The 13657-nt window shown below is 36.9% G+C and overlaps 1 protein-coding gene across 1 annotated transcript in view; it reads left to right on the top strand.

The window, feature by feature from the left end:
* Positions 1 to 422: 422 nt before the first annotated feature.
* LOC149300578 (centrosomal protein of 78 kDa-like) overlaps positions 423 to 13657 on the top strand; it is a 30941-nt gene continuing 17706 nt past the window's right edge. Inside the window, exons 1-7 of the mRNA XM_089485051.1 lie at positions 423 to 675; positions 1183 to 1358; positions 4840 to 4912; positions 5940 to 6043; positions 7161 to 7335; positions 8216 to 8329; positions 11720 to 11784. Of these exons, the coding sequence (XP_089341177.1) occupies positions 423 to 675; positions 1183 to 1358; positions 4840 to 4912; positions 5940 to 6043; positions 7161 to 7335; positions 8216 to 8329; positions 11720 to 11784 (960 nt within the window). The remainder of the gene's footprint in view (positions 676 to 1182; positions 1359 to 4839; positions 4913 to 5939; positions 6044 to 7160; positions 7336 to 8215; positions 8330 to 11719; positions 11785 to 13657) is intronic.

Raw genomic sequence — 13657 nt, 5'->3', positions numbered from 1 at the left:
GAACGTAAAGTGCTACCAAAATGTTTTGCTAGGGCACTGCTTTTTGTGTTGCTGCTTGCATAATATGCTAATCAAACATAAATATCGATATAAGAGCAGGCTCCCACTTTAAACCCTAGTATCCCGATATCTACTGAGAATCGAGGGTGAGATTTACTGATTGCATCTTCCGTCCATTCACTTATTCTGATTTGATGGGTGCACTTTGATTGTTTTGCATCATTTCTTTTACTGGGTCTTTTAAAGAAGGAGATTATATGTGCTTAGCCAGGAAGAATACTCTATTTTCAAGTATGTCCTGGAACAATATATATATATATATATATATATATATATATATATATATATATATATATATATATATATATAATAGTCTTAGTATTAATATGTATTTTTTTTCCCAGTTAGGAGGAAGAAAAACAATGATCAACTCTGTTCGAGTACGTCACCAAGGGCCTATGGACTTCCAGTCCCACTATGAGTACCTGTGTGCTCTTCAAGACTCTGTCCCAGTGCCAGCCATAAGATCCAGCTTTGGACAGGACGTTCTTAGTTTTAATGCCGATCGAATCAAAGTCTCTGATTGGCCACCTATTCTAAATACACTAAAAGTTAATAAGAGTTTGACAAGCGTGTCAATAAAAAGTTGTCATCAGCCAGGATATGAAGATTCAGGTTTGTGGAAATTCAGAAATGTGATCAATCGTTGTATAATGGCATAAGCAGCCTTGATCTCCCTTTTTTTTAAAAAAAAAACCAAAAAAACCCCATTTTTTTTTATTTAGGAAACGTAATAAACGTTTTGATCCATCTGTTCCTTTAAAACGGCTGTTCCACTTACTTTGTTCAGTTTAACACTTTTGGAACTAAATGCCATATTAGACACTTCAATCCCAATACCAGAAATAATTGTTTAATCACACAAAGCATTAACCCATTCATATTTTTTCTTGGAACACTTAATTGTCACATGGCCAAAAGCAGACACTGACTGTGAGGAATAATTGCCATGCATAGAGTGCAGTTAATATTTTCTGTGAGTGGAACAACATCTTTAATTGGTGTAATTAGCGTGCAGTATTCTTTTAGGTTATATATTTTTTTTAGTTGGCATGATTTCCCTAGCTTTTGAATGTTATTGTGTTTTTGTACATATTGAAAGGTGTATCGTTTCGATGACAGGTGCCGAGAAACTTGGAATTCATTTTAAAAGACGTCTTCCACCGATCCGATCGAAGGACATGACCTTTCAGTTATGCACGTGCCTCGCAAGCTGTTTAAGTGTGTCAAAGTCTTTGAAACACTTGGAGCTCCATGGATTGCCTTTACGTGAGAGAGATTTAAAAGCTTTATCAAAGGTAAATATTCTCCATAAAACATTTTGTTTTTTTATCTTTACATGACTCTTAGCCACATACAGTTATATAAATTTAAATTCTATTATGGCATAGATACCGCATTTTAAGCGCTGCCATGCAATCGCTTGTAGAGCAGTGATTAGGGTACCACTGATGAGATTTAATGTGAATTTCCTATTTATGGGTAGCATACTTTGTAGTACCTTCTTTTTAACTTTTTTTTTTTTTTTTTAATCTCATTAACAGCATTTGGTAAATTCAACCCTATGTCTTAATCTGAATAATACCATGAAGAGCCTAGATGCATAACAGCTAAGCAAATTATATGTTACTCTTATGGATTATTTTTCTTGTTGATGTTAGTGGTTTGCTTCTAAAAGGATCCATTCTGCCCTTTTCGCCCCTTGTCAGCGTCCATCAAAGACGACAGTCATGTTAAACTACACAGTGTAAGAAGATTTTAAGCAAAGTGATGTAGGTATAGATTGTTGTAGTAACTAAGGCTAATCTAAAAATATTTATTTTAACGTTATGGTAGACAATGTAAGAGAGAGCCCTATGAAGGGATCTACGATAGTAAGACGAAATGTGTAGGTCTTCAGTAGAGTCAAGGAATTCCACTTGATGAAGCAGTGTGTACTAAAAAGATATCAAATGGAGCATTGGTACCAAATGTGGATATTGTTTGATGTATAGAGAATGATTTTAATGATTTTCTGATAAGAGCACGCATATTGCCTTATTGGTCCAAGAGAAAACCGAGTCTTTAGACAAAGCTGATACCTTCTATTGGGCCAACATTAAAAAGCTATGTAATGTTACATTATAACATAATGTTACTCGGAGGTCTTGTTAGCTGGAATGGTCAAATAAGGGTTTCAGCTTCTGAGCTGGGCAAGTGTACGGTTATGCCATGGGATTATGTTATTGATCATCTTGGAGTGTCTACTTAACCCCTTAATGACAATTGCCGGTTCTGGCACGACACGGAAAAACAAGTCGTTTACGACAAATGACGTGCCAGAACCGGCACTACGATCTACGATCGCTTTCTGCACCCGAACAGCGTTGCTGTAATGCCTCGACCATGTCTGGCCCCTCCCCGGGGTGTCAGCAACCGCCATACATTGGGGGGGGGGGAAAATAATAAAGATGAAAAAGTTCGCTAGACGGTCTCCAGACCCTCTAGAGAACTCTGGCTCCACTTGCAGGTTGAATACAGGTACTGCATTCAACCATGCAAGTCAGTGGAGCCCAGCTTTCTAATCACAGTGTGATTAGTAAAAATAAATAAAAAAATAAAATAAAATTAATAATAATTTAGAAAAAAATAGTAAAAAAAAAAACGTAAAATGTTAAAATAATTTCCTACTGATGTCACTATCAGGGGAGCCTTCAAGTTGAAATTTTTTTTTTTAATTTTTTTAAAAAAAGGCAAAAAAAATAAAATATATATATAAAAAATATATTTTTGTGAGCAAGTCCTAAAATTAGCACATTAGCTTAAAACAATTCTCGCATGGAAAGAGTTAAAATATTGGCATATTAAATGCCCATGGTTGTATGCCCATGATTTGATGGGGTAAATTGAATTGGCCGGGTTCAACAATGTCCCAATTAACACGGGGGGGGGAAGGATGGCCACACATCTAATTTCCAATTAGAAAAATGCACACGTACCAAATGTGTCCTTTTAGTTCCCCCAAAAAATGACAAACCCATGCATGTGGGGTATCACTGTACTCAGGAGATGTTGCTGAACACATATTGGGGTGTCGTGTGACAGCGGCATATACCAGGAGCTGTAAATTCATACATTACATAGGTGTGTGGGGGAAAAATACACACAAACACAAAAAATACTGCAAACTTTGAAAAAATTCTGGTCGTAAAATGTGTGCATGCAAAGAGTTAAAATACCAGTATTTAAAATACCCTGGTGTGTCTAGTTTTCAAAAAATATATGGTTTTGTTGGGCATACTGAAATGGCCCGGCTCAAAGATGTACCAAATATGGCATGGGCAGTGGATCCCCAAATGCCAAAGTTCAACATTGAAAAATGCGCATGTCCCAAATGTGGCCCTTTTGCCCCCAAACAGCCAGGCAAAATCATTCATGTGAGGTATCGCTGTACTCAGGAGATGTTGCCGAACACATATTGGGGTGTTTTGTGATAGTGGCATATACGAGAACCTTTTAATTCATACCTGAAGTAAAATGTGTGTGACAAAACAAATACAAAAAAATGACTACCACAAAGTTTGACAAAGACTGGTGGTAGATATGGTGCATGGAAAGAGTTAAAATACTAGCATTTGAAATACCCTGGGGTGTCTAGTTTTCAAAAATATATGGCTTTATTGGGCATACTGAAATGGCCCGGCTCAAAGATGTACCGAATAGGGCATGGGCAGTTGATCGCCAAACGCCAAAGTTCAACATTGAAAATGCGCATGCCCCAAATGTGGCCCTTTTGCCCCCAAACAGCCAGGCAAAATCATTCATGTGAGGTATCGCTGTACTCAGGAGATGTTGCTAAACACATATTGGGGTGTTTTTTGATAGTGACATATACCAGAACCTGTTTATTCATACCTAAAGTAAAATGTGTGTGAAAAAACAAATGCAAAAAAAATTACTACCATAAAGTTTGACAAAGGCTGATGGTAGAATTAGTGATTGGAAAGGGTTAAAATACTAGCATTTGGAATACCCTGGGCTGTCTAGTTTTCAAAAATGTATGACTTGATGGGGTAAATTGCATTGGCCGGCTTCAAAGATACCCGAAATGGCACATGGGGGGAAGAATTACCAGATTTTGAAAAAATGGCTTTGAAATAGCAAAACGCTACCTGTACTTATTGCCCCATAATGTGTAGAAAAAAGCAAAAAAACATAAAAACATTGGGTATTTCTAAACTCAGGACAAATAGTAGAATCTATTTAGCAGGTTTTTTCATTACCTTTTATAGATGAGTAAAAGATTTTTCAACTAAAAGTTAGAAACAGTCATTTTTTTCTAAATTTTTCACCATATTTTATACTTTTTTTAATAGTAAATAATATGATACAATCAAAACAATGTCATCTAAAGAAAGCCCTTCTTGTCCTGAAAAAAACAATATCTAATGTGTGTGGGTTCAGTAAACGGGAAAGAAGAAAATTACAGCTAAACACGAGCAGCGCAGATATGTTAAAACGGCCATTGTCACGAAGGGTACAAAAAGTAAAATCAGCCTTTGTCACGAAGGGGTTAAAGGTTGTTGATTTAACCCTTTAATACTACTATATTTAGTGTGCTGCATCTGCATCATGTACATAATTGCAACCATAGTCCTCATGGTCTCCGAAATCTGTTGTTTTCTGTACTCCTGCTAGGCTACATACAATGTTAGAACTGTGTGGGTTACATGATTAGCCACGTTTGATGCCTCATCTCTATGACTATGAAGTAGCCACATGTTGTGTTTCTTGTTACAGGGCTTGGCTGCCTCCTCCTCCTTGGAAAGCTTGTCCCTACCCTACTGTTCTTGTGGCGATGAAGGACTCGAAAGTAAGATCCTCACAAATTATCCAAATCTTTACTTATTTTCTTTCCTTACGTAAAAGATGGTCACAACAACATGTGACATATTTTGTTTATTTTGTAACGGAGTGTATTTTCTTACTTTTTTAGTTATAATAATCCAATTTATGTACACGCTAGTGAATTTCAGACTCTAGGTATAGTGTAGATTTGGACTGAAGTGGCTGAGCTACAAGCATAACAACACAAACACACAATACTTTTCTAGATGAAAGGTGATGGTTTGTAGGTTCTATTCACAAATGACTAGTTAGGCCCAAGAATCAAAGCTCCACTTGGTGAGAACATACAATACAACAGCCCTAAGGTCTGCCAAGGCAACATATGCAAGCTGCCTTAAGTTCCTCAGACAGTTTTTTTGTAGAAAGTAGATGACTGACAAGTCCCCTGGTATTCCGCAAGTATTATTTTGTAAAGCTTAGTGCTGTGCAAATAAATACCGTTTATATAAAGTCGTTATCTGAATATTTTCATGTATTGCTATTTTTTGATGATCAATTGAAATGAGATTGTAAACCTGTGTCGATTTATCCAAAGGCTGGAGATAGTGACTCATTTCCCAGCAGTATTTCCCCCAGTGACTTGCTGCATTTATTTTGAGTGTTCCTTTCTTCTGTTTCCCTGGTTTCCATGGCAATTAGAAGAGTATAAATTTAAAATTGTATTTTTGATTCTAAAATGCCTCCCACAGTCAGCTGTTCCATGTATTCTCCTTTTTTCAAGCTTCAGCTTGTGAATTAACTTCTGAAGGAGACATCCGACTAAAAGAGAGCCATGCGTTCGCATCTGATATATATCTATATATTTCATATAGCATTTGTCTTTATTTACTAAACTGCGAAGAATATTTACGAGACCTGTTGATTTGGTCCTGGTTCAACTCAACATTGTTTGTTATGTTATAATTATCATTTCTATTACAGTTTCATTGTTGTGGTTATTGTGTCATAATTTTATTATTATTAAGCCGGGACTATTCTGTGCTCATTTTTAGTAATTTCTAAAAGTGTGAGGAATTCACCAACGTTAAAGACACTCGACTTCACTGGATGCGGCTTGACTTGGCGTGGCGCTGAATGTATTGCTAATATTATCAAGGTATGTTTCCAGTTGTGCGAGTGGTACACATCATTCTATTTACCTTGAGTAGCGTGTACAGATTGAAATGCCTGAATTAGGTAATGCTGTCGCTTAAAATGTTTACCACTCTGGAGGAGTAATCCGAATGGCTGGAGTGTAAATTATGCCAAACGCAGACGGGTTTGGTCCATGTATATAACCATCGTCATATCCATAGGCACTAAATTACAAATGATTTACTCATTGTGGAGCAGTGTTAATCCTGAATGTAGTCCTTCTGTCACTTCTTTGCAGCTTTGCTAATATGCAGTAGCTTCAGAATCTGATCCCTCCTAGATGGCTTTTTCTACTTGTAGAGATCCTTTAGCTGGCCACTTTTGTATGGTTGCCTGGAAAGCTCTGTGTACTATGGTTTGAGTTCCATCTCGTGGACACTTGTATACCGTTAAACGGAGAGCTCCCTCCACTGGACACATATATACTTTAACTTAAGTGCAAGTGCAGTTGATATCACTACAATGTTATAGTGTGGATGAAAACGGCAACTGCAGAATTAGACATGTTAATTTGTCACATTTTGTCTCGGCTACATAGATAGCTGGCAATGCGTTCCCTCTGTGAAATAACATTTTATGTTACTTGTTACTTTGTTTATGTTACTTTGAGTGGATCAATGTTTTGGTTTTTTTTTGTTTTTTTTTATATCCCATCATATTAAGAGGCAGCTCAATTGAAAACTCATTAAACTGCTTGTTTTCAGGCAATTATACACAGATACGGCCTATTTGTGGCCCTTAATGTTACCCCTGGAGCAGACCAATACCAATACAGAATAGATGCATCCTTGGCAAGTGTGTGGGGAAAACGACTTTTATTTTATAACCAAACCAATTACTTCTTGATCAATGAGTAAACAATAAAAAGTCTATTTCTTTTTATTTTTTTTTTTTAAATAGCTAGCCACATTGTCTATGCTATTTTGCAATAAATATTCGTTCTATATAAATCTCAGTGGTAGTTTCTCACAGTCATTTGGACATAGTCTGATGGTTTTAATGCATATTTTGTGATTTTATTTTTTATTTTATTTTTTTTGTTTTTTTAAGTGTTTTTTTTTTTTTTTTAATTTCCTCAGCATCAGGCCACCAGGAGGCACAGCGAGACGTGGGCTGAGAGCCTGAGATATAGAAGACCCGATCTTGACTGTATGGCTGGACTGAGACGTATCACTCTGAACTGCAACGCGCTCCTCGGTGACCATGGGGCTATGGCTTTAGCAGAAGTGCTTGCTGAGGATCTCTGGCTGAAAGGTATGTTCAAACACCAACAGAACAATTAAAACCACAACAACAAAACACTATCTTTATTTGTTTATGGATTACTACTGTATGATAATATTGCCTGGTTGACGGCATTTAAAAATAAAATCTAAATTGATCTTAAAATATGGAAATAACACTATTCGCATTAGACAATTTTCTTTAATCAAACCATTTGTGTCGATGTGTTTATGGTATTCACAGGAGAGATACAAAAAAAACACTTTACAAGGTCCATTGCAGTTAAGGGGCAGATTTAAGTTCTGTGAATGGCATCTGGACCATAACTGGTTTATTGCCCTATTTGTACATCATCATATTGGTGTTGGAATAAATGCCATTAACCTATTAATAGATTCCATTCTTGACCTTGAGCACTCCCCACCCTACCTCTGGATTCTGTAGACTAAGCAGCAAAGATGAATGGAGGTTTTGTGTACTTAATTGAATTGAATAGATCCTAGAAACAGCTTTAGAGCTCTAATTGTGACATGTAGACAATTTATGTTTAAAATATTTGGTTGATTTAGAGGAATGTAAAGATACGCTTGAATTGCTTCTTGCATTTAGCACTCCTGGATGCCCTGTGCAGTCTAGCACGTCCATAATGGCTAATACATTTCTGAGAATTATTGTTCCATGTGCTCATCGCATAAAACACAATTTTCATTTTTGCCCTGCTTCTTATATCTGATTCGTGTTAATTACATTGGCCATTTCCTCTTTTTATAGGACATGGGAAAACAATAATCTATATTACCATGCTGGTTGTTTTGCAATAACATCACTGAAATAAATAGTTCCTATGTATGGTTTATTTACAACATTGGTGTAATTGTACATTTTGTTTCCTCTATTACTCTATTTATAGCCCTAGATCTGCGCCAATGTGGCATTTCCAGCGATGGTGCTCAATCTTTGCTTAATGCTTTCCGTACAAACACGACTCTCGTGATACTGGATGTGAGAAGGAACCCTTTCATTGGTATGGAATGTTTTCTGTGTTAACAATGCGTTTACAAGGATTCTGTCGCTATACAGTTGTGTTATATAATAAACATATATATATACATGCATTTATTTTTAGGTTTCTTATAGAATAAAAATATCCTATTTGGTTCCTAAATGCTGCTCCTTTTGTCGGTTGCTCAGATATTTCTGATGGCCAAACTGGAATGTTTTCCAGGTCTGACGATGCTTTGTAGCCTAGAGTGTAGACTATAGCGTTAAGCAAAAAAGTTTTAATAATGTCTTTGGTGATCATATTTCGTAGTCTGGGATCATGGACAGTGGAGCTGCGGCTGCAGCCTATGTATCTCCAAAGGCTTTACAAAAAATGCGGGGGCCCCATTATTACTCCATACACACACACATAAAGCATGTTTTACAGTTTTTTACTTTACTGAGTGGGTGGTAGATAAATGGAACAGCTTCCCAGCAGAAGTCCTTGAGGCTAATACAGTGCAGGAATTTAAACATGCATGGGTTAGGCATATGGCTATGCTGATTCTAAGAAAAGACCAACGAGTGATTAAGGTCTGAGTCTCTACATCAGGAAAAATGGGCAGACTAGATGTTCTGAATGGTTCTTATCTGCTGTCAAATTGTATGATTTCAGTTGGACAGCAGGATTCTTATGTCCCAAACTGGTGCAAACTGGTGGTCTTTATCAAATGTAAATAACTATATCATCCTAAAGCCCTTGGAACTGGCACAGACATCATCACACACAATATGCAGTGCAATCTGTGTTTCCTTGATTTAATTTTGCAACTCCCAGCGGTCCTGTGTTAGTTGGTAAGGTTGCCCTGGACCTGGGATAGATCCTGAGATTCATGAGGTGTCCTTGGGAATCTGCTAAAAAATCTTACTTTATGGCCCTACTTCTAATACTTATACACAGAGGTCATTCAGTTGGGTGGTCCATTTTAAACACTTTATCTGGGAAGAGGGATAGATTGGTGAGAAAGTACCTAATAATCCAAACCCAAACATTTTTTTAACAACATTCAGAAAATGAACAATTTCATGACAATGCACATTTTTACTGCCATGTTTCTACTTAATGTTAAATTAAACAGACTTTCAAGACTGGCTACCTTTTCTTGCTCCATCGCAGACATGCTTGCATTGAGTGAAATGTAGAACTGTTGGAAGTTACAGTCTATTGCTGACCTTTGGTGGGGAGACTACATCATGTCTGCATTTTTACCAAATGTAGGTTAAAACCAATGTAGACTTGTCACTCTGGGCTTTGTGCTGCTTTACTTTCCCCCCTCGGTGTATGTTTTTGTTTTGATTAACCCCTTAACGTCCATTGCCGGGTCAGGCACGTCATGCAAAACGGTCACTTAATGACCTATGACGTGCCTGATACGTCATGAGACTTAAACAAGCTTAGAAAGTGATCAACGATCACTTTCTAAGCTTAACCGGTGTTGCTGTAATGCCTCGATGTCGAGGCATTCAGCAAAACTGAGATCGGCATGATGGGCCATGTCTGGCCCCTCCCCGGGGCGTCAACATCCGCCATACATTGTATGGCGGCGGACTCCCGTTTTAAAAGCGTTTAGGAGGCGATCAACGATCACCTCCTAAACTTCAATGGTGTCGCTGGAATGCCTCGATCAGGAGGCATCCAGCGACACCAAATACTTACCCCAGGGCGGGCTGTGACCGCTCCGGAGAGCGGCCGCAGCTGCACGCAGTCTTCGCCATCCGCAAGATGGCGGCAGCCTGGGAAAAAAAATAATAAAGTTGAAAAAGTTCGCTAGACGGTCTCCAGATATTGCATTCAACCATACAAGTCAATGGAGCCCAGCTTTCTAATCACTATGTGATTAGTAAAAATATTTAAAAAAAAAAAGAAAAAGCTTAAAAAAAACATGGTAACATTTAAAAATTATTATGCTTTAGAGGAACTATCCAGTTCCAGCAAAATGTAAAAAAAAAAGTCCAAAAAGAGTAAAATAAAAAAATAAAGTTTATTATTATGAGCAAGTGCTAAATTAGCGCTGTATCTTCCCAAAAATCCTGACATGGAAAAATTTAAATAAAAGCATTTCAAATACCCAAGGGGTGTCTAATTTAAAAAAATGAATGGTTTGATGGGGTAAATTGGAGTGGCCGGGCTCAAAGATAGGGCATAGGCACAGACTGACCGAAATGGGGGAAAAAAGCGCACTTCCAAAATGTGGCATTTTAACCCCAAACACCAGACAAACCCATACATGTGGGGTATGACTGAACTCGGGAGATGTTCCTGAACACATATTAGGGTGTTGTTTGATAGTGACATATAAAAAAAGTGACATAAAAAAAAAATACCAAAAAAACCAGTGTGGCAAAGGCTGGTGGTAGAATCTCATGCATGGAAAGGGTTAAAATACTAGCATTTGAAATACCTTGGGGTGTCTTGTTTTCAAAAATATATGGTTTGATGGGGTAAATTGAATTAGCCGGCTTCAAACATGGTCCTATTAGGACATTCTTGTAAAAGTTCCAAGTTAAAAAATGTGCACTTCCTAAATGTGGCGTTTTACCTCCCAAACAACCCGACAAACCCATGCATGGGGGGTATGACTGTACTCAGGAGATGTTGCTGAACACATATTGGGGTTGTCGTTAGAAAGTGATGTATACCAGGAGCTGTAAATCCATACCTGAAGAGCAATTTTAGCGATACAAAACACAAAATAATTTACTACCACAAAGTTTGACAAAGACTAGTGGTAGAATTAGTGCATGGAAAGAGTTAAAATTCTAGCATTTGAAATACCTTGGGGTGTCTAGTTTTCAAAAATATATGATTTGATGGGGTAAATTGCATTGGTCGGCTTCAAAGATACCCGAAATGGCACATGGGGGGAAGAATTTCCAGATTTGGAAAAAATGGTTTTGAAATAGCAAAACGCTACTTGTACTTAATGCTCCATAACGTGCAGAAAAATGCAAAAAAACATAAAAACATTGGGTATTTCTAAACTCAGGACAAATAGTAGAATATATTTAGTAGGTTTTTTCATTAGCTTTTTTGGATGAGTAAAAGATTTTTGGGGTAAAAGTCAGAAAAAAGGGTTGTTTTTTTTTTGTTTTTTTTTTTATTTTTTTATTTTTACATTTTTCATAATTTTTTATTTTTTTTTTATGGGAAATTAATATGATTAAAACAATGGTATCTGAAGAAAGCCCTTCTTGTCCTGAAAAAACAACATATTTGTGTGGGTTCACTAAATGAGTGAAGAGAAAATTACATCTAAACACGAACAGCGCAAAAGTGTTAAAACAGCCTCGGTCCCAATGGTACAAAAGGTAAAACAGCCTGGTCCTTAAGGGGTTAAAGAAAAACTAATTTTTGAGTCTTTGTTTTCCTCAGATCATTCACTGCTCAAGACTATTACTGAGAGAGTGCTCATGAATTCCCATGATGTACATTCAGAGGTATGCTTTCCAGCTTCTTTATATAATAAAATGAATGGACCTGTGACACAGGTCCAGCTATTGACTGCATTAGAAAGGAAAAATAGAACATAATTGCCAATTTGAAACAATTATCTTGTTTATAACCAAGCTTTTAATACCTAAGGCAGGGGCGTCCAACCTGTGGCCCTCCAGCTGCTGCAAGACTAAATCTCCCATACTCCTTAGCCAGCCCCTTAGCTGAAAGAGCATTATGGGAGAGTTTTTGGAATCTCTACCTTTTGTCTCTATCACATCAGCCGAAACATAACTTCAGGGCCCTGGTGCCATTTCTGTTAACTGCTACTGGGTTTATTCACTAATGTACGTTCAAGGCCGACCCTCGGATAACTTCTCCTGCAGTAGAGTCGGACCCGCATAATGTTATAGTAATAAGTAATAATCTTCTTGCCTACGAACCACTGTTTAGAGAATAAATCCCAAAATGCCACGCTCAGAATTCAAATGAGCCTCTAAGCTCTAGAGCCCCCAACACAATAATCAACTTTGTTAAAACTTTTAATCGAAGACTTACAAAGTGACTATGGATATCAGATTTACGGTATTAACATGTGTATGTTTAATTCCATTATCACATGGATCACTATTTCGTCGTAAACAACTTTATCACTATTGATGGCGCTATATAAATCAACAAATAATGATAATGTTCGTCTCTCTTTTTCTCACTTTGCATTTTGATAAATAAGAATAAACTATTAGCATTTCTATATCGTTTTTTTTCACACCTGCCTAAAACTTTAGCATGGTACTTTATATAGATCTTCATATGCAGAAACAAATGCACATGCTTCTGAAGACATTCATGTATTTAATATAAAATTAGATTTTTTTTTTAATTTGTATATTATAACAAAAAAAAACGGTAAAGTAAAAGTAATTGGTGTTTAAAAACACAATGTTTCCTTAAAAGTATGTGTGCATGTATGTACCATTTTTTTTATTTTATTAAAATTAAAAAAAAATATTATGATGTTCTAAGACAGTTTGGAACACAATATTACCAAAACTGAAAAAGTATGTTTTCTTTGGATTTCATCTTGCTCTTTGATTTCTAGCTTTTTGGATCTCGGCTTCAAAAGTCAGAGCAAAATATGTTTTTTGTACTTCTTTTGAGCAAAATGATTGTTACAATTATTAGATGTTCTCATGTAACAAGGGGAAAGGGTGAACTGTGTTTTTACAGAGATTATATTCAGAAACCTGATCTGTGGGGATTAGTAAAGGTTTTGGCCAAGGTTTCGTGTTCTCGGGCATGTCGCTTTCATAATACTATAAAAGGAAGAATGCGTGCGAGCAGGAGATGGACAGGATGCTTTGGTGAACTGGTGCTTGTACGTTCCTGGCAATATACCTACAGTCATATGCAATATACAAACATAGAATTTGACGGCAGATAAGGAGTGTTCGGCCCATCTAGTACGCCGACTTGTTCCTGATATAGAGACTCAGATCTTAATCAGTCTGCGGTTTTGTCTTTGATTAAGGATAACTTTATACCTATCCCATTCGTGTTTAAATTCCCTCACTGTATTAACCTCTAAGACTTATGATGGGAGGCTGTTCCAGTGATCTACCAAGCTCTCAGTACACTTGCTTTGTGCCATTACAAGCCCTTCACACATTGGATTTTAATTTCCTCTATTTGCCATTTATATTTAGCTCCTCTACCAAGTCTGCATTCAAAAAGGTCTCAATTTGAAATTCTATTTTACCATTGTTTAGGAAGTTTTTTGAAAGGTGTTCCCCCCCCCCCCCCCATAAAACAATTTTATTATAACATGGGACTTTAAGATAGATCTGTCATATTCTCATATCATACATTTTACAGCTC

The sequence above is a fragment of the Sceloporus occidentalis genome, unplaced genomic scaffold (assembly GCF_023333645.1).
Source record: "Sceloporus occidentalis isolate IW3139 unplaced genomic scaffold, rSceOcc1.0.p SCAF_24, whole genome shotgun sequence".
Classification (NCBI taxonomy): domain Eukaryota; kingdom Metazoa; phylum Chordata; class Lepidosauria; order Squamata; family Phrynosomatidae; genus Sceloporus; species Sceloporus occidentalis.
Note: the sequence above shows the minus strand (reverse complement) of the source record. Positions and strands in the feature narration are given on the sequence as shown.